The sequence below is a fragment of the Patiria miniata genome, unplaced genomic scaffold, assembly GCF_015706575.1.
Source record: "Patiria miniata isolate m_02_andy unplaced genomic scaffold, ASM1570657v1 HiC_scaffold_20, whole genome shotgun sequence".
Taxonomy (NCBI): domain Eukaryota; kingdom Metazoa; phylum Echinodermata; class Asteroidea; order Valvatida; family Asterinidae; genus Patiria; species Patiria miniata.
Window position 1 is genome coordinate 8,073,479 of NW_024037059.1, and position 20,479 is coordinate 8,093,957.

Below are 20,479 nucleotides of genomic sequence, written 5' to 3' on the forward strand. Positions count from 1 at the left end.
GTTACACTGTTATTGCCGGGTGGAGGCCGGAACCAGCCCATCATTTACAACCCTGATTGATTCTGTCCGGTATGGTTACCCTCTAGATCCAATAACCATTTCCATCCTTGTAAAGACGGATTTGAAATTAGTACTGGATATCGAGGGTCTCAGATCTAGCTTCCCGTTATGGTGAGAATCAAAAGAGAAAAGTCCCCAATGTCCTGCAATGGTTTAAGCAATGACAACAATCGGTTCGATTGGCCTACCGAATTTGTGGTTCGTCTACCAAGTGTTGAAAATGGCCATTTTGTAACTGGGGTATATCGAATTCGATTTCGCTGTGACGTGCATTCAAGTGGCCCGGTCCGGATCCTTTCGACAGGAGGGGGGGGGGGGGGGGGGCCGGGGGACGAGGGACCATCAGCTTCGGCCTGCCTATAGATTTTGTCAAAACTCTCTAAAAAGATATCTCCCTTGGGGGGGGGGGGGGGGTTAACTGTCAATAAATGGTGGGATTTATTGAGTGCAAGTCACTTTCTTTATAGGATTGAGGGAGGACAACTGTTGACATAGTTGTTCCTTTCCAATAATAATGACACTCAAAAACAAAAGGAAAATTGTCGTATTAACCTAATCTGTTCAAGCTTCAGGTCAGTGAACATTACACTTTTCGAGAATACAGTGAACGATATGTCTTTAATCCCAGTAGCTTTTCGATAATCTTTCAGGATAAATCGGATTAAGATTCCCCCCCCCCCCCCCCCCCTCCACCAAACCATACCGATGCCGGTCCATCTGTTGTTTGCTTTTGTTTCATCTCTCGTGGTCATGAGATAGAGGCGGTGCCGGTCACTGCGGAGGTACCTCATTTCCCGTACCTCCTTGCTTACAATAGCGCGTCAAATTGCTTGAGTCCCGTGGATCGTAAAGCACAAAATGCGGTAGTCTGTTTACCGGATCACACATAATATAGGCTCCAAATTCAATTTCCCTTGAAACAATGAGTGGTGCTAATGAATGGTTAGTTTTTGCTGCACCCTTGGGTTCCGCCCATCGTTAGAATGACAGACACGCCCAAACCATTGTGGAGCATTGTATTTAGCAGGATATCACGGTCAATCAAACAAAATGAAAGTAATCATTTTTGTTAATTTTTGTTTTGTTTTTCATGTATTTCTCTTTTAAATTTTGAGTCTGATGTGGTTAGATAGCTCTACTTGAAGTACAAAGTGTTTAGCATCATTAGCTTGTTTTCTATACACTGTTCACGAACTCAGACTGCGTATAGAAAATCGTTTGAGTTACGCAATAGATATAGATCAAGTTAACGAATTAATTGTAAAGAAAGTTGAGTTCCCATACCCTTTTTTCACAGCTTTAAAGCAAAAAAATAGGCGGCAATGATTGATGCATGTTTAACAAGCATTGTTCATTAGCTTTTCAACAACGAAAACATCTTTCCAATCAGAAAAATATTTTAGTTAGGGCCTATGGGCAATTTAAAAAAAAAGAAAAAAAAGTGCCGCGTGTTCATTTTGTCCATCACTGCGACGACGCACTCAAGCCGCTCATTTCACAACCGAATCAAGCAACATTGATAAAGGGTTTGGCCTTTGTTTTGAACTCAATAGTGCGCGGTCACGCAGAGACGAATAGTGTCAATGGAAAATACTAGTCTGAATTGCTTCCGCATACGAATCACCTTTAACAAACCAGTCAGTAGCCGTGAGTTCAAAACTTTTACATAATCATTTTGTTGTTTACGCCCTGTATTTGATTGATAACTTATCAAAATGAGCATCGATGCTACATTATTAGCAATTCCGTATTGACATAAGCAAATGCGCTCTCTACTACAAAACGCACGGACGATACGGACTTTAATTTTACTCTCTTTACAAAAAAGGCGTAATTGTCAAGACGCCTAAGTACAACCCCCCCCCCCAAAAAAATTGTTCTCCTGTCAGCAATAAATAGCGCCATCCACTGTCCGATAGTGTTTATGGTGTTTATGTCGACAGAGGGCGGTGGCGCAACGCGTACGTACGTGCGGCGGAATTTCTAGGGGATTTCCCCAGGAAGTTTCTAGGAATGTTAGTCAGAACGTTTACCGTAAAAATCGTTTTTATTGACCAAAAATTTCTCCTGTGATTGGTCTCCATTTCTCCTCCTTCGTGTGATATATTCAGGTGAGACATTTAGTTTCACGATTATTTTCCAATGGTTTCTGATTTTTCATTACATTTTTGGTATTGTTGCGTTGTCAATTGGCGTTTCGCAATGGCACTTACTTGGCTCATGAGTAATCATTGCGAAATGATCCGTGTGGATTGAAATAAAAGTCCCCACCTCTATTTATTAACATAGCTTAAGTTACTGGCTCTTTGTAAACCCAATATAAGTACGTATTTCACTTTCCTTTGTTCAAAAGTTTTTAATCTGCTGGTGTTGGTGTAGAGGGATGGGATCATCAGGTCTCAATCACTGAAAATCATGAAATCAGTCAACGATGACTGACATGTTTTTATTTTTTTTTTTTTTTTTTTTTTGGTACTGTCGTTTTCCTACTCCGGATTGTTCCTAGTTCGGGATTGCTTCAAATGAAAACTTACATCTTTTGGATTGGTCACCAATATCATTTTTGCCAAGAGGTGCTTTTTGAAAAGTAACAATACATTTAAGCTTCTTGATGTACAAATATCTTTTCGATACATTCTCTAGAAAAGGAATTTTGGCCAGATTTCCGACTCGCTTTGACATGTTTGGGTGGCTTGATATGTTTGGACAGCTTGTAAAAAATCTCGGCAGCCGCAAATCGACGATAAGTTGTCTCTTCGGTACTTCACTCAGGAAGTGTTATTCCAGTTGCAGCTGGTTGACCGGGGATGGCCGTTCGAATATTTTCAATAGCTTCTGACAGTGACTTTAATTTTCTGTCACAGAATAGCTGGAGTTACCCAGCCCTAAATTTTATCATTGGGTTGTCATTTAGGGCTGGAGGAAGTTGTTCACCAAAAAATTGGTTGCATTGGCAGGTTCAAAAATTTTTTTTTCGAAAATGTGCAATTTTGTCCCAGTTACACACAAACTTCAACTGGAATTCACCCAAACTCTGCCTGGAATAACCACTACACAGGTTCTTGAAGTAAAAAACGATCCACGATGAAGATTCAGCCAACAATTGCAGCAAAAAAGGAAGCATAACCGGCAACTGTGCGGTCATGATGATGCCCGCAGTTTGTTTGTGCACAGACAAAGCGCTGTCGATTACCATGCACACACAGCGAATTACCAGTCACACTTGGCCAACTGCACAGCGCGGCACGGTATGGCGCTGAAGCGCGCACCCGACGACTGTTTGATGCACTATCTGCTGCACTAACTATGAGGCCTCACTCGCATCACGGCAGAGGTAGAACGGCAGCCGAAGTTGGCCGACAAACATCGGGTGCGCGCTTCAGCGCCATGCCGCGCCACACCATGCAGTTGGCAAGTGTGACTGGTGGTTTGCTGTGTCGTGCATGGTAATCAACAGCGCTTTGTTTGTGCACAAACAAACTGCGAGCATCATCATGACCGCACAGTTGTCGGTTATGCCTCCTTTTTTTCACTGCAATTGTAGGCTGAATCTTCATCGTGGATCGTTTTTTACTTCAAGGACCTGTGTAGTGGTTATTCCAGGCAAGGTTTGGGTGAATTCCAGTTGAAGTTAGTATGTAAACTGGGACAAAATTGCACATTTTCGAAATAATTTTTGGAACCTGCCAATGCAGCTGGTTTTGGTGAACAACTTCCTCCAGCCCTAAATGACAACCCAATGATAAAATTTAGGGCTGGTTAATGCCAGCTAGTCACAGAAGCAAATTCTTGCCAGGAAACCATCTTACATTACAGGTCTTCTCTTTTGGTTTGACCAAATTGTCTTGGTTCTCGCCTGTATCCTGCTGGGTGTCTAACTGGGGGTCTAACTTGTCGACTGTGTTAGACGACCCAGCCATTAATTTAAGGAAATCTGTCTCTAATGTGATATCATGTACACTGTGTAATTCACTCTGGACCACAGAAAAATGTATTGAGGTGTGTAGGGCGTGGTGGCACGTTACACTTAGTATAAGTAATCAGATAAGTAATCTGATTTCAGAAGTAGAATAATCATCAATATGAAAAGTGAGTTTCTGTTTTGAGGGGAAGTGAGGGGGGTTATCAATTGTCAAACTGAATGGAGAAGAATCTTTTTGATAACCGCAATGTTGATTTGTACTTATGGAATAATTGTAATGCCAAAAAAAAGGTTTCTGCTGTTGATTACATGGCATTTGAAAATAGGGCAGGTAGGTGGGGAATTTGTTTTTGTTTTTTTTTTTTTTTTTTTGGGGGGGACAATTTTTGTTCATTGATCACATCATTGAGCTATAAAAAGATCATTGCGTGTAGTCATGGGTAAGAGGTAGTAATTGATGGTTTTGTTTTCTCTCTGAGGGTCGGGGCAGACCAAAAAAAAGTGTAGGTAGGGTAACCAGAATCAGAACTATTTTTTGGGGGGCCTTATCAATATCATACTGGACCTCCAGCAACAGTAATTGAGGCTGAGGGCATTGCATTCTGGTTTTGTACAGCTTATGTTTGATTCTAGCATTCATACCACATATACAGTGCAGGAACTCACAATCCATTAACAGGATGTATATGGGAAATACATGTATGTACATGGAAGTCACACCCTGCCATACTGACCTTACAGACAGGATATTCTATAGCGTAGGTAGCGTGATATCCAAGCATGTACATTGATGAGGAAATTGCTTCCAGGATTCTGTTTTCTCTGTACACAGTGACAGGAGCCTAGGAATACTTAGAAATGATTGGATTCCTGATGTATTTTCACTTTCGGTTTCATTGTGGTTCAACTTCAAGTACAATACGTGTAGGGTACTGTGTGAGTCACGCATGAGTGTTCAGGAGTAGTAGGCTATTAGGCAAACAAATACCTGTTATATCAGAAGTGACAATCAATCAAAGCAATAAATTTGAAGATCTCTGGCTAAACGTGTAGTAGTAACATTAGAAATGTAGTGTTCATACTGTTGTTTTAAATTTTATATTGTACAGATGCTAATTGTATCTGAAAAGAAAATATATTGAAAAAAAAGTGCAAGATGTGCATGTTTTCCCCTTAATACCTACATGTGCATATCATAGGACAGTTTTAAGTTTCTTAGATGTTTTTAAATGCTACCATGGTGTTTTTTTTATTTGTTATGAATCAGGCAGGTTTCACCAACAAGCCAAGTGAGGATTACCTATTTTAATAAGCTGGTTTCTGATCATTGGACGTGACAAAAAGGAAGTTGAACATGGATCTACTGGTGAGTTATGAAAAGCAAAGTTTCAAGTACCACAGGCATTTTTATCAATGGCAACTTAGAGCACCCCAAAAATGTTTTAACTTTTCATATTTTCGTGGCAGAAAAGTTTGACCTTTCGCAATGAAGACAACTTTTTCGAAACATTCAAAGCAATCCGATTTGCTCAGAGCCTGCTACATGGGTGTGTAACACATTTGTTGAGGAATGTACCTTTAGAAAAAAATGTACTTTGCTGTAGGAAAATCATACTAGTCATGACTAAATTTTTATGGTGTTCGACTCGCGTGCTGTGGTACATGTACGTGAGTTTGAACCCTGACGGGAAACGTGGTACTTGTGTTCTTGGGCAAGACACTTCACGACAATTGCCTCTCTCCACCCAGGAGTATAAATGGGTACCTGTGAGGGTAGAGACCAGATTGCACTGATCCCGAGCTGCTGCAGAAAAATGGTCTCATGGCCTGATGAACGAGGGTAATTGTGAAACGCTTTGAGACCTTTGATATAAAGTGTTAGATACGCACCATACATTATTATTATTATTAAAGAGTTTTTGTGATTCAGTATATTTATCAAGATTTGAGACAGGAGATATTTCCCTTGTGTCCCTTCCAGCAAAAAACACCCTGACGATATTGAAAAAAAAAGGAAATAGGGCTTGCTTGCACTGATGTCTAATACCACATACAGAATTCATGTGTTTAAAAGTCATGTCTGTAGGGTGGGTAGGCTGTGTGTTATTCTGCTGATAAAGTCACTGAAAATGATGTATCTCATTTATGTTGTCATGTTCACATACATGTATCTGATGCTTTTCCTTCCCTGCTTACAAAAAAAATATTGAACATAATAAGTAAAGCACTTTAATGTTATTTTGAAAGTTCAAAACGATTTTGTTTATCAGAAACTTGAAGTACAAAATGTAATCTTATGGTCTTTCCCCACAAAATGACTTAGATTGAATTTTTGTTTGCATTATTTCTTAGTAATGCATGTTCTTAAACGTTGAGTAAATTTATCATTGTTTTGTTTATTGTTTTTGATTGCAGGTGATGGTTTCAATAGGTTTCGTGCTAATCTTTTTAGCCAAGCACACTAATGCTGTTCTTAAGCCAACTATAACTGTACATCGGGACACTGAAGATTATCCATGCAACAGAAATGGTGCAACGTGCCCAGTGGGGTAAGAAATGTTATTCAATGGTTAACTGCATTTATGTCAAACATGACTCTTTAAAAACAGCATTGAACCTGAAAACAATTCTGTCCCTGCTGTTTTCGTATTTTATCCTCGAACACAGAATTGCTATTTTCCAGTTAAACAAAACTTGTTCCCTTTTGAATGAGACAGCAATAGACATTTGATTATGGAAAATAATTACTTCACAAATTGTGTAGTCTGACAGTAGTTCAGTTTTTCGCAGGGTAGACTGCTTTCGGCACCTGTTAGAATTGGTAATTTAGTAAGAACTGGGAACTGGTGTACTCATAGAGCAGATCCGTTTGTGCAGAAAAGCAACCTAAAAACTAAGTTTGTTTTTTTTTCAGAAGGTAGCAGTGCCCATTTAAAAAAAAAGGTTATATTTATTTGTATACAAGTTGAAAATTTGTCAGGAGAAAGGCAATTAACAATTGTTGATTAGTGTGATGTGGGATATGACGTTTTGAACATCTGAGGGTTTGCCTCGGGTGCTATGCACCCCGAGGGTGTTAAAAATGTCATAACCCACATCACACCAGTCAACAATTGTTTTGTTATACCTATGTCTTGGATCTTTTGGATTTTGATGTAAAAATCACGAAAACAAACAGCAGTAAACACAACAGTCATGACAATCGAATGTCAACTCACACGCATGTCGCGTGCTCGAAACAGCTGATCGGGATCGTCTGCAAAATCGCTGCGTTTTACGTGTGAAATGCGTACATACGGGTACGCGCATGCGTACATTTCGTATGCACGAAGTCATAGCACACTCCCTGTGGGATATCACGTACGTGCTTATAAACTTAATCACGTATGTGATATCCCACAGGGTGTGTGCCATGATTTTTAAAACTGAACATGTGATTGTTCTAGGCAAATGAAAATACAGTATTCAAGACAGAGGTATAACAATCACATTTGTTGAAGAGCACAGACAGTCATCTTGCACTGGTCTCAGGGTGTCTTACCCATACCATGCCAAAAACAGCATACAGCAAATGGCACAAGCCATATAAGTTTGGACTCTATTGAACCAAGAGGGAGGGGGATTGTGGCACATATTGTGGACCCTTTGATTTTTCTTTAGGTATCAGCCCCAACCCACCTTTCGAATTTCCACTGCCGAGAAATGTTTAGAATTTGCGTCATGGTCATCCCCCTATGCCCCAACCCGCATACTCAGATTTACATTTCTGCCTGCGGACCTGCAAAGGGTCCAGGATAAACTTGGTTCGTTCATAAATATTCTGTTTGCGTATGTATGTGTGTAATTGATTACTTCTGCTTTGTTTTGTGTCTTACAGATACTATTGCTTTGAAGAGTGCAGACCATGCAATCCCTGTCCAGATGTAAACACCTATAGAGTGCCAAATAACCAGCTTACAGTGATGGAACAGTGTGTAAAGCAGGGACAGTGTCCTAACTTATGCAGTTATATGTATTTAAAGCCTCATCAGCAAGCCAACCAGTCATTTTGTATCGGTGCCCTTCTGGTAACACAAGAACCAGGTACGTTATGTTAATGGAGTTCATAAAGCTTTGGCCGTGTTCCCCGCCTATTGGCACATGTGAGTGTCATAGTTTTCTGACTGGTGTCCTGTGGACATAGCCATGAGAGACTACCAACTTGGGCAAGCTCAGTTGGTAGTGCCTTGTTGTAGTGATATACAAGATTGCAGACGCATTGAAATGCTGCCTTCAATCCATTGTCTTGCTCCACTGAATATTAACAACAGGCCTCACAGTAAAGCCCCTAGTAAAAGCCTAAAAAATTCTGGCATTCATTTCAACAAATTCTTTTAAAGAAAATTTTAAAGATCACTTTGACCCACAGTTTAGTTATCATAAGTTCATGTTGTCAATATACCCCTACTTCTGTAAGGATTTTTTTTTGGTTCAAGATTTTCAGAGTTGGTAAAATATCTAGTGTGGAGAAGTTGAGGTAAGCAATTTGCTATACATGTACATGTATTTGTGCTACCTCATACAAAAAAATGCAAAACGTATAAATGCCTATAGATAATTTTACACTTCAAAATAGTTAAGACCTAAATTTTGATTTTCAAAACCTATTAAAAATCTGTACTGATAAAGAGGGTCACTGTGAGCCCTGAAACTAACTTAATAGTTTCAACCAAGTTGTCAAAAATCAAATGAAATTTCAACTATATGTAATATAGGCCCTGTCGCTTTGCTGAAAACTATAAAGTGGAACATACTTTAATTTCATAATTTTCACAGTCTGTTCAAAAATGGATTTTCTTGCCTCTTTCTGCTTTTTAGTTTGTGAGCTGCAATCATGTGACAACGGAGGCACGCTAGACACACAAGCATGCCAATGCTCATGCAGCGCCAACTGGAATGGACCTACATGCTCTGGTAAGTAATTGATTTTTGGGCCAGATTTATGAGCTAAATTCACAGGAAGTTTATGGGACTAAGTTTTCACTCAAACTCCTTCTTGTCCGACGTTGTAAATCTGAAGCTACTTAAATAAAAAGTATGTGGGTCATTCTCAAAGTATAAATTTGGGGTCCACTTTTTTTGTGTCCCTGTTACACCTAAAAGTGATTATGAATAGCAAATTACCTACCCAACAAATAAAAAAAGTTGTTTGAAGTGATTCTTAGTGATACTTGAATGGCAAATGACAAAATTCAGAGGTAACTGGGACTGGAGAAAGTCACACTGTGGATCCTAAATTTGTAGAATGGCCAAATACTCTGTTACTGTTTCTACACCCATACTAATTCGCTTTGTATTATAATTCTCCAACATCACAATCTGAGATTAGCAGATTTCTAAGGCTGGTTTCTACTTTCTTCAAAAATTACCTAATCAAACATTATGAAGCGATGATTTTTTTTTAAATGGCTGGCTCTAATGCAGAAACAGTACATTTAGTGATCATTTTGTAATCTTTACATTCACCATGTGATCAGTTTTCACAAACCATATCACATTTAAGGTAGTCCACATTCAATGGGTTTCAATTTGGGGGTATGTCAAAGCAATATTTGTGCACACTTTTAGACAAGAATCCTTAAAAATTATACTTCTTTATGACTTTGCTAGTCCACATATTCTGGACAAATCCTTATCATTGTCACACCTTTTTCAAGTTATAAAATACTAATGCAGACATTTTACCACGGGACCATTGAGCTAGGAGTGAGTGTATTAGATGTACCTTTGCATATATTTTCTTCAGATTGTGGACTGTCCTGTGTGAATGGAGGCACACTGGATGAGGCCACGTGTGAATGCAGATGCGATAAGGATTGGACTGGGAGCAACTGCACAGGTGAGGACTACCTGTGAATACACACCAATGCATAACTGACTTCAAATTTGTTGTTGTCCAGGGATGGATCCAGCGTTTGCTCAAAAGGGGGGGGGGGGGGGAAGCTGTCAAGGGGAAGGGGAATGGGTTAACAGGCATTGATTTTCCTATATTTTGCAGCCCAAGGTGGGGTAGGGGAGGGGAGGAAGGGGATTTAGACCCCCTCACGTGCCCCCCCCCCCAAAAAAAAAATACAGAAAATATTCACTGTTGTTATTAAATAGCATCGCAGCAAAAAATCTTGTTTGAAAATTTGTGTAAAGAGATAAAGATACCCTATTCACAGACTGATCCATATTTTTTCTTTTCCTGGAATTTTGTTTCCTGTTGTCAAGAATTGAGGTAATACGTGTAGCAAAAGTTAATGAGTAGTTTCATGGTAATGTGCGCCATTTTGTTCGCAGGGCAAAAACAACACGCATTGCTAGACGCAGGCGCATTTTGGAATGACCGCATGATGACTTGGAAGCACAAAAGTTTCCGGTTGATTTACACGTGTACATTTGCCCCATCAGCAAGATGGCGCATATTACCGTGAAAGTGCTTTTTGAAATCATTTGGACTGTAAGGTTGTGAGACACAAATATGAATGACACAAACGTGTTTGAACTGACAAGGTATTGCTTGTTGTTGAGTGTGGTACTGTAACCTGTTTCTGAAATTGAAAGAGCTTCGATTCAATTAGACAACAAATTTCGATGACATTTTACTCATTGTTTTCAGATTGTGGACTTACGTTCTGTGAGAATGGAGGTACAATAGATCCAGCATCATGCCAGTGTTTGTGCAATGGAGACAGCTGCTCTGGTGAGTCCAACGCCTTGTAGAAGATGTCATGATATAGTATATATATTACTTTGAGTGGTGTGGCAAAACTAGCATCCCAAAGTGATCCATGGAGCGTTCTGTTTTTGCGAGGCGTAGCCAAAGAAAATGGAACAGTCTGTGGATCACTGAGGGAGGCTAGTTTTACTACACCATGTGTTAAAGGGAAAATACAACATTTGCAAACATCAAAAACTAAAACTACCAAATCATTTTGAAATACCTTGCTGGACTGTTAGTGAATGACAGTGTAAAGCATCCTGTAAAATGCATGGCACCTGGTATACTGTCATTTTCAAGAATAGTGGTATTTTTGTATCAATTTCCAACGCTGATCGGCCGATCGGCGTTGGAAACAACTGGCTTTTTTTTCAAATACTGGCCCCAATTGACCATCGCACTTGTTTGCAATCGATTACAAACCTATGAACGGGTACGAGCCAGCTAGACTGGTTCCCTGACCTTACAATTCCCCAATGTATGTAAACTGCTCTGTTTCTTCTTATATGGAGTCAGGGAACCAGACTACAGGAAAATGGTCGTTTTTCTTGGTTTTTATAGCATTTTCAAACCAAAAACCTAAAAAAAGTCAGTGTAACTATATTTGCTATATATTTCCAACCCCCCAATTCCATCCATTTCTGAAAATTACAGCAAAAGCAAGTGATGTATATTCCCTTTAAAGTTGTCAGTATTTGTTTGATAGCACCTCACCCACAGATTCTGCTTGATTTTGAGAGATAACTGATAAATTTAACCAAATTTCAATCAAAATGTATTTCTATTTCAATATAAAATGAGTTGGACATTTACTTATACTTTTCCAAACTACCCCATCATGAAATGTTTAAACCCAACTCTGAAGCACGAGGGAACAACGTGCGTAATGCACACACTCGTCTGCATGTGCACGCAGACCTATGGTTGCTGCGTTGGTTGCTATGCCTATACTTTTTTACCGCTTAAATTGTCTCTTTGGCCATTGTACAGTCATTTTATATAGTAAAAATACAGGATGCCTCAAATTGTAGTTTACTTACAACCTAGTAAACTATTTAATTTCATTGGTGGCGTCAGTGGTGGTAACTTACATCTTATCAACTCGTTTTGAAATTCACAGAGCTTTGATTCAATTAGGTAAGAAATTTCTATGACATTGTATTCGTTATTCTTAGAATGTGGACTGAAATCCTGTCAGAATGGAGGAACACTAAATCCTACATCTTGCCAGTGTTTGTGCAGTGAGGATTGGACTGGACACAACTGCTCTGGTGAGTGCAACTACATGTAGATACACGTGTAATGTCAATATGTGCTGGCTGAATTATGAACTACGGTTTGTCCCTAAAAACAGTGTCAATCACTTGCCCTTGAGCATTTAACTGAGGTCTTGCTGTGATGATTGATAGCCAGGCAAATGATTCCAATCCCACCCGCAGTCCTTTACCACATCATGAAGGATTTCACACGGATTACAGAAAGAACTAAAATTGATTGAGACAAGGAACTTGGTCGCAGTGTCCAAAAATGTTGTCATGATCAATTGACAATTGGGCAGTGAGAAATGAGGGAAATTAAATGAAACACTCATAGGAGTATCCGCTCCGTTCGCAAGTACCCCCTCACTGGCAAAGGAAGTACAGTTGGGGGTGCCCGATCGACGCCATCTTGCCTGACTGCAATTTTGCCGTGACGGGCGGCCGTGACGGGCGGCCGTACCACTGTACATAGTACAAATCCCCTGGTATACGTGCATCACACACAAGGAACGGTGTATGTCAACTAGCTAAATGTCCCGCCCATGGGACGTCGTTGTTAGGTAAAAGGGCGCCCTCTTTTGTCAGCGCACGGAGCTCATAGGCCCAGATTCGGAGTACTTACTTCATGGTTTTGTAGTCATTTCATAAACATTCGGACAGACACTTTTTTTGGGACATACTGTGGTGCACTGTAAGTCATCTGAAGTCCTAGGTCCCTACAAAATTCTCAAAATGTCATGATACCCAAATACATACTATTCCCTGTTTAAAAACCACAATGTGTTCAATACTTGGAATAGAGGAAAGAAAGCATTAAGGGTGTTCAATATATATAGTACATGTATGAATTCGATACGTCATTCTACTGTAAGTGTTTAATAGCCAACTTTCTTTATGAAGAATGTATACCAAAGAAATTTCAAACAATTTTGTTTTGTTTAATGTAATACAGAATCACGGATCAAGGGAAAAATTCCTCCTACCCAAACCGATGTCAATGGTAAGTGTAAACTTGTTTGTTCTAGATCTCTACTAAATGAGGTCCATTGCTAAGAAATTCCCTGACCTAATGACTGTCTCAGATATGGTTGCATAAGTTGAAAGAAATGAGCGAGAGATAGGGAATAAGGAAGTTAAGTACAGTCGAGTCTCGTTATAACAAACTCGTTCGGACCTAGCCAAATTGTTTGTTATATCAGAATTTTGTATTAAGAAGAACATCAGTCCCATTCATTGTGCACGTAAATGCACAGTCGGGACCAAGGCTTTATGTTTGTTATAACAAGAATTTTGTATTAACAGAGTTTGTACTAACGAGAGTCGACTGTTATACTAAAAGTCAGCTAATTATTTGAAGGTGGAGGGGGCACATCTAATTATAAAACTGACTGTCAGTATGAATTTTGTTTTTTACCTTAATAACTAAATAAAAAAAACCTGATCATTTTTTGGTTCAATCATTAAAGTCAGACGCCATTTCACAAATGTCAGCTGGAAGATTCTTTTGAAAAGATCATTATACAAAGGACATTCTAAAAGAAAAGGTTTTAAGTTGCAACATCAAGTAGACAATGTGGACATCACCTTTCCTGTAGAGCTACGCCAGTGTGTCTACTAACTTCAATCATCAACTTGTGAGATACACATCTAAATCGAGATAAATCTATAACCAGAATCCAACAAATACCATAAACAGGGCTCAAACTCATATTTGTTTAAACATGCGGTAGGTACATAATTTGTGTTTCTTATTACTATCCTTTTTAAGGTCACAATGCAGTCTGTCATTTCACTGTTCAATACAATTGTCTTGCCTGAGATTAGTAAAGTACATGTATACAATAAAGTCCAGGAACTGAGTTGAAAAATGTATGTAACCTAAACGCCGGTGAGGTTATGTGACAAATTCCTAAAATGGTGTCTTCACAAAATGCATTTTACAAATTGGAGCTCTCAGGCTTTTCAGACAAATGAAGTCAATACTTTTAGATTACAGTTCTTTTTCAGTACAGGTTTTTTTTTTATTGTTATACATTTTATTCCATTATAGTCTGGCCTTAGGTTTTAATCAGGGGTGTGAAATCTCAGCTTTAAAGCTGATTTCAGCTTTTTTTGTTTGGGATTTCAGCTTTTTTTCCTTACTTGCTGTGTACAAAAGTATAGGAGATTTCCAAAGTCCAGCTTTTTTACACTTTTGTTCCAGCTGTTTTCAGCTATTTTTATCAGTGGTCACTCACACCCCTCTTTAATACATACAGCGATTTTGCATAGTGACACCTTACAATTTGTTTTCTTGTCTAGCAGAAACATCTGTCCTGGTGATTGTACTAATTTGTTTAGCGGTTGTACTTGCTGGTGGGTGTTCCATCAAGATGTTGCTCCCGAGGTTGACATGCAATCCAAAGTCAAGGTCCATATCTGATGTAGAAGGAGCCCTCTTAGATTGTAAGTTTTGCATTGGATAGAATCTCTTTTAAACACCTCACCCACAGATTCTGTTTTTTGATGGGCTGAGAGTACATATTTAGTATTTGTTGTTCCTCCCTATATTTTTCGGTGTAAACATTTCATTAAGGGGTAATTGGGAAATGTGCAAGTAACTGTTCAACTAATTTCTACAAGATTATGAAAAAGGGACTTTTGTTTCATTAAGAAACATACTTCCTAACTGTGGAGAATCTGTGAGTAGGATGTTATAGAACACATATTGACTGCTTCATCTCATGGTACAGTAAATTTTACACAACACTTTGAATAAATTCCTGTCATCTGATTGGTGGGTCATTGATCATGTGTCATTGGATTATTTGTCTCAATGCATGGCGCGGCCACACTGTAAATGGAATGTTCCATTGCACGGTCACCCCTTTTGGCAGCTCTGACCAATCAGATGACAAGGATTTTTTTTCAGGTGTTGTATAAAAAGAAATAATAAATGTTTCACATTTGTACAATGCAAAGAATAATTTCATTCAGTGAGTAACAGATGGACTGTTCCATTCCACTCAGCACATTCCATCTGTCACCTCATGATATTATTCTTACCATTGCACTCACAAACATTAATTATTTGTGTACTATCCTCCCTCGATGGTCCATGGAGCGTTCTATTTGTCCCTCAGATTCACTCTGGATCACCTCAGGAGGCTAGTTTTACCATACCACTTGATGCAGAGGTACTTATCCAAGAAACTTTAACATCTTTGAAGGAAAAGGAAGGGAAAAAAAGCATACATGTATATGCAAGTGTGGGGAGTCTTAAGAACTTGTGGTACTTCACTTACTCCCCCAAATATGGCATTTTTTAAAAATGTGTGCAGATGTAGGTGACATGGAAGCAGAGTGCCCTACACCTCAAAGCATCAAGGTCCGGGCGATGAATCCAAACCAGAAACTCAAGGGGAAGAAGATGAAGTTTTTCTGTCAGAACGCAGACGATTCCCAGGACCCCGTCCAGAAGTGGTCTGATGCAATGATATGGGATTCGGCTTTGCAGCACCTTTTTGAAGGACTGTGCCCAGGTGTCAAGTACACTATCTTACTGCACCAAGCCCAAGACTCGCTGAAGGAGGTGAACAAAGTAGAGGCCACCACGCCATGTAAGTGGAAGAAGATTTCTTGTATACACCATGTCCAAACTTAAAACTGAGCGTCGGATGAAAAGTTTTGCATATTTTTTTTTTCATTGGCACGTTTCAATGATGCACATATGCACAGGTACCAGGCAAGGCAAGGTTTAACCTGTACCTAGCAACAAGAGCTCATTTTATGTAGCATGGTTTCTGGTCTCTAATGTATTTTCCAACTTAGGTCATGATGCAGAGGCTAGATTTGATTAAGATGCCAACTCATGAAAAGGTGCAGACTATTTCATAAAATAAGGTGATCATGTTTTCCCCGGTTGAAAAATAGATAATGATTTTACTCAAGTTTAAATTGTCTACTGTAACAGATTATCCACTGTCAGTCGAAGTGAGTGGCACCGCTGCCACCATCAGAGGTCTGAAGGAGCTTGACATTAATGCTGTACAGAGCTGTGCATGCATGATGCTACCTAGTTGTAAGAAGTGGATTATCGTCTCACCAGAACAGGATGAGTTGGTAATCTCTGACGTACCTCCAGGTTTTGATTACTGTGTGAAAGCTGGAATTGTAGACAGTAAGCAGCTGCCATCTCGACAGAAATTCAGATGTAAAGCAGAGGGTAAACTACGTGTAGATGTGCAAGGTAAGACTCCACGGAAAAACAGTATCAGGTTCAAATGACATGACAGAAACTTGTCTTTCATTTAATTCTCCACTTTAAGTGTAAAGCCCCATACATGCTTCTCTCATCTACAGTCATCTAGACTCCTGTTAGTAACACAAATAATGACCATTTATGAGTGCAGTGGTAAGAATAATTTCATTCGATTATAGATGGAATGTTCCATTCCATAAGTACAAAATCTACCAAACTGCCCAAAACTGTTAATACTATCTGCAATTCATACTAAGCAGAGAGATGGTATCCCATTCGTAGTGCATGATATCATGCATGTTTATGCACAATACACGTATGTAGAACATTTGCAGTTTTTAAAAAAAGATACTGCACGGTTATGTTGGTACATCACATGTAATTGCATGTGAATAACATGAAAATCTTTTGCAATTTTTTTCTCGCTAGCCCTCGGCCATCACTGGGTATACAGTGTTCATAAGAATACGTCGGCAAAGGGTAAAACCCAATAAAACATTTATATCGCCCTGATGCAGATTCCATCTTACAAAAAAGTGGGATATTTTGCTATTTTTTATTAAGGGAATAAATGTTTGCTTTGGAGGTTTTAAACACTCTGTTTAAGACTGGTTGGAGTCTATCAGCATCCAGACTCCAACCGGTCTTAAACAGAGTGTTTAATACCGACCAAGCACATTTTTCTTCCCATCCATAAATACCTTTTCTGTCAAAAAATCTAAAGTTTTTGGTCCAAAAGTCAAAACAGGTCAAAATTATAAATTTTTACCGATTTCGATCAAGAAGGTACCCCTCTAGCTATACAAGTGGTGAGGCCCTCTGGTAAACAACTCCTTATACGGGAATAGACGCGGGATCGCGCATGATGCGTGATGTGGCACACAACACAGATGTACAAGTGTAGTGTGAATTTAGGACTATGAACTGACTCACTGGTAGTATTACACATGCCTACGTGAGGAATGTGAACGTTCAACCAATGAAACTGTGCAGGCACCGGATTTCAAAATTTCATGTGACACTGGAAAAGTGTTTTAAGACCAGCCAGCCATGCCTTTATCAACCGTTTAAAACCGGCCAGGTGCGGGCTCTTGACCAGTAGGAATGGGTAATACTGTCTTAGGTATTTATGAATGTTTGTTTGATCTGCTGTATGACTCTGTGATAACTTGACTAAAATCTGTCAAAATTGTTTCAATCTTGTATTTATTTCTTCCAGAAATCACGCAGGACCAGACTCACCAGAGGACAAGCAACTGCACAACGTTTGGAAAAGTTCTAAAATCCATCGATCTGAAAAGGTCCCTACAGGTTGAGTTAGAATCTAAAAAGAATTTTTATCTGGCTGAAATGGTTGCCGGGGCATTGGGATTGGTTGGAGATGATAATATGAGAATCAAAGATGCCAAGACTGACCATGTTGAGAAACTTGATCAAATTCTGAACCGCAGGGAAAATGACACTCAAGTTCACGACCTAATAGTGAGCCTTCTGGCTCCTTCTGAGCTCAAGGAGAGGAATGAAACAGAGACGACGCAATGGAAAGAAGCAGAGGACTTCTTAATAAAACTAGTTGGACACACATGGACCAACTTCCATTGCCTTGAGTGCATTCATCTGCTCCATCAAGCACATAGTGTTTAGCATTGTCATTCTGCAAACAAGGTAAAATGTCAAGATCAATATTAGGTTTTGCCCTTCACCGACATATAAACACTGTATACTCAGTTTGTTACCTCCCGAGTGAAAGTTGGAAAAATCACTCGGTTGGGATTTGAACCCACAACCTCCTGCTTTCTAGTGCAGAGGTAAAATGTCACATACGTAATGAAAAGACTGTCTTGTACATGTACCTGCATGGTTTATATTGCAATATATGTATACTTACATAATTCTTTTTCGTATTTGACCAGGTGATTTCTTTTGGAAACAAAATTGTAGAAAGGAGCAGTATGATGAGTGGTTAAGCAGACATGTCTTCCAAATTTTATAACTGTGCTTGCAGTAGAACATGGATGACATCTGTTTTGTTGATACTTGTGCCTCGCAAATTCAATTATTTACAACTGCTGCTTAAAAACAAAGGCACAGCACACCTGGAATATGCGACCCTGTTATTGCTAATGAATACTACATATATCTGTATAACCGCTCCGTTCACAAGTACCCCCTCACCGGCAAAGAAGGTACAGTTGGGGGTGACCGACTGACGCCATCTTGCCTGACTGCAAATCATTTGCCGCGAAGCGCGGCCACTGCATGTGTACATAGTACAAATCCCCTGGTGTACGTGCGTCACACACAAGGAACGGTACGCGTCAACCAGCGAAATGTCCCGCCCGTGGGACGTCATTGCTAGGTGAAAGGGCGCCCTCTTTTGTGGGCGCACAGAGCCCATTGAAATGCTCTGTAGTTTTTCCACAGGCATGCTTGTGTTATGATAAAAGAAATGAGATGTTTCCGACCGGTTTACCATTTTATCTATCTGTCCCATGACTACAAAGAACAAAACCATCCCGAGCCACATGTATTTTCAAATTGAAAAGCACTGCCATAAACACAACAAGGTATGCCTGTGGATAGAAATAATGTCAACTCAAACTGCCAAATATTTGGCAGTGAATGCTAAATGCTTTTTATAAGCCACATTTTTTCCTTGGTCCGGGTAAATTGATATTTTTAATCAAGTTTTCCGTATATGCAAGTATGCAGAGAGGATAAATGGATTTCCCCCTTTTCATTCAAAATGTACATACATGTAGCATTAAATTCTTACCATGTTGAACTGGATGTTATATTTTATTCAATAATGTGTAAGATGTTGTAAATATATGTGTAGTGTATTCAATAGAATCGTGTCATGCTGCTGTGTAGAAGATTCCTTTTCCATAATCAAAATTAAAGCCCAAATCTTTTTCAGCGGTCATAAAAATAGACAAAAAGACAAAAAGACCTGGAAGTTTAAAAATACAATGAAAATTTCAGAATTAAGTATCAAAAACTAAGTAAAGAAAATGTCATGGATGTGCATGAACAATAAACCATTAACATGTTGCAACTATCTTGATTTTTTCCCATTCAAATCACTGTAACCAGAGCGGGGCTAGAAGGAAAAATAGTCTGGTTCCTTTTTCACAAAAAACATTATCATTCAGTACTGTTATTGGGTACAGGGAATACGACTGAAATGGTGGCAGCATCGGTCTGTTGATGGCATTATGTGACCACTGGTGAGTGTGGACTGAATGGGCACACTGTTTGCATGTACTGAGTCTAACCTGTATCTGGTGAAGTACCCACAATTAAATTTAACTTGAGTGTGCACAAAACCCTGCATCTTTACGTGAGCGTGTGCGCCAGGTGTACAGATGAAACGTGTTTGCGTCTCCAATACTTTATATTATATCTTTACGCAACCATTAACCAGTTCACGCCGGGATTATTTTGACAAGAACGGAACGAGGCGCTGGATATATTTTCACTCGCCCTCAAGCCAGGCGGGTTGAAGCCATCACCCTTGGGCAGCACACTCATATTTCCGGCCTCGCTCGCTGCGAGTGGGTCGCTGACATATTCCGGCCCCAGTCCCTGCGTGTTTATCTGACATCCGTTCCGAATATCGCAGAACTTTTGCGTGTATACACGGCCTCCGGCGCGAACTGGTTAAGGGGTACTTGTACACAGAGTTTGTGGAAAGAATTATTGTAGTATTAAAAATGTGGTTTCTGTGGGTCTGTTACTTTCATGGTTTCTAGTTATAAAGATGGATTCATCATTGCCTTTATCTGTGTTGATAGGACAAAGAGAAAGCAAGGAGCTGGTGATTGGCTTTTGTAACATATTGTCCATATGAGATTGTACATAATTATGTTCCTCAATGCTGTACATGGCAAAGCTTTTGTGTATATATTTTTGAAATTTTGTTTCGCTCTCTCTTGGAAACAAATGACTTTATATAATGTGATTCAGATATGTAAAGAAATATCGGAATTAAATTTGTATTTTCTTGTGAAGATAAATGCAGTGTAAATGAATGGGTAAAGTGGCCTTTGAAATTTTGGAATAAAATATTTACAGGTAAGGTAAGCATTAGTGCCTAGCACAACTACAGTAAACCTTCAATGTGTTAAGGCTGAGTATAGAGAGCTATTGTTTTGTATTGCTTCAGTAGACATGGTCAAACCTTTTTTTACATTCATCGTTACTTAATTTAAAAAAAAAGAAGAAAATCCTTGGATATACCTGAACGCATACGG

The 20,479-nt window shown here is 39.3% G+C and overlaps 1 protein-coding gene across 4 annotated transcripts; it reads left to right on the forward strand.

The window, feature by feature from the left end:
- The first annotated feature begins 1,995 nt into the window (after nt 1–1,995).
- LOC119728302 (tenascin-like) lies at nt 1,996–18,457 on the forward strand. Of its 4 annotated transcripts, none has more exons than XM_038200484.1 (13): nt 1,996–2,171; nt 5,250–5,348; nt 6,398–6,531; nt 7,860–8,065; nt 8,840–8,935; nt 9,768–9,860; nt 10,623–10,706; nt 11,900–11,995; nt 12,936–12,983; nt 14,285–14,428; nt 15,304–15,582; nt 15,936–16,211; nt 17,443–18,457. In XM_038200484.1, exons 2-13 carry the CDS (start codon nt 5,337–5,339, stop codon nt 17,865–17,867), a joined length of 1,893 nt encoding a protein of 630 aa, XP_038056412.1. In that variant the 5' UTR covers nt 1,996–2,171; nt 5,250–5,336; the 3' UTR covers nt 17,868–18,457. The 4 variants fall into 4 exon arrangements, with proteins under 4 accessions (XP_038056412.1, XP_038056414.1, XP_038056413.1 ...); XM_038200486.1 differs by having other exon boundaries at nt 14,288–14,428; XM_038200485.1 differs by having other exon boundaries at nt 5,254–5,348.
- Nucleotides 18,458–20,479: the final 2,022 nt, after the last annotated feature.

Coding starts and splice junctions, on each gene's coding strand:
- LOC119728302 (XM_038200484.1), top strand. Junction 12,984..14,284: donor TACCCAAACCGATGTCAATG/GTAAGTGTAAAC, acceptor TTTCTTGTCTAG/CAGAAACATCTGTCCTGGTG. Junction 15,583..15,935: donor AGTAGAGGCCACCACGCCAT/GTAAGTGGAAGA, acceptor CTACTGTAACAG/ATTATCCACTGTCAGTCGAA.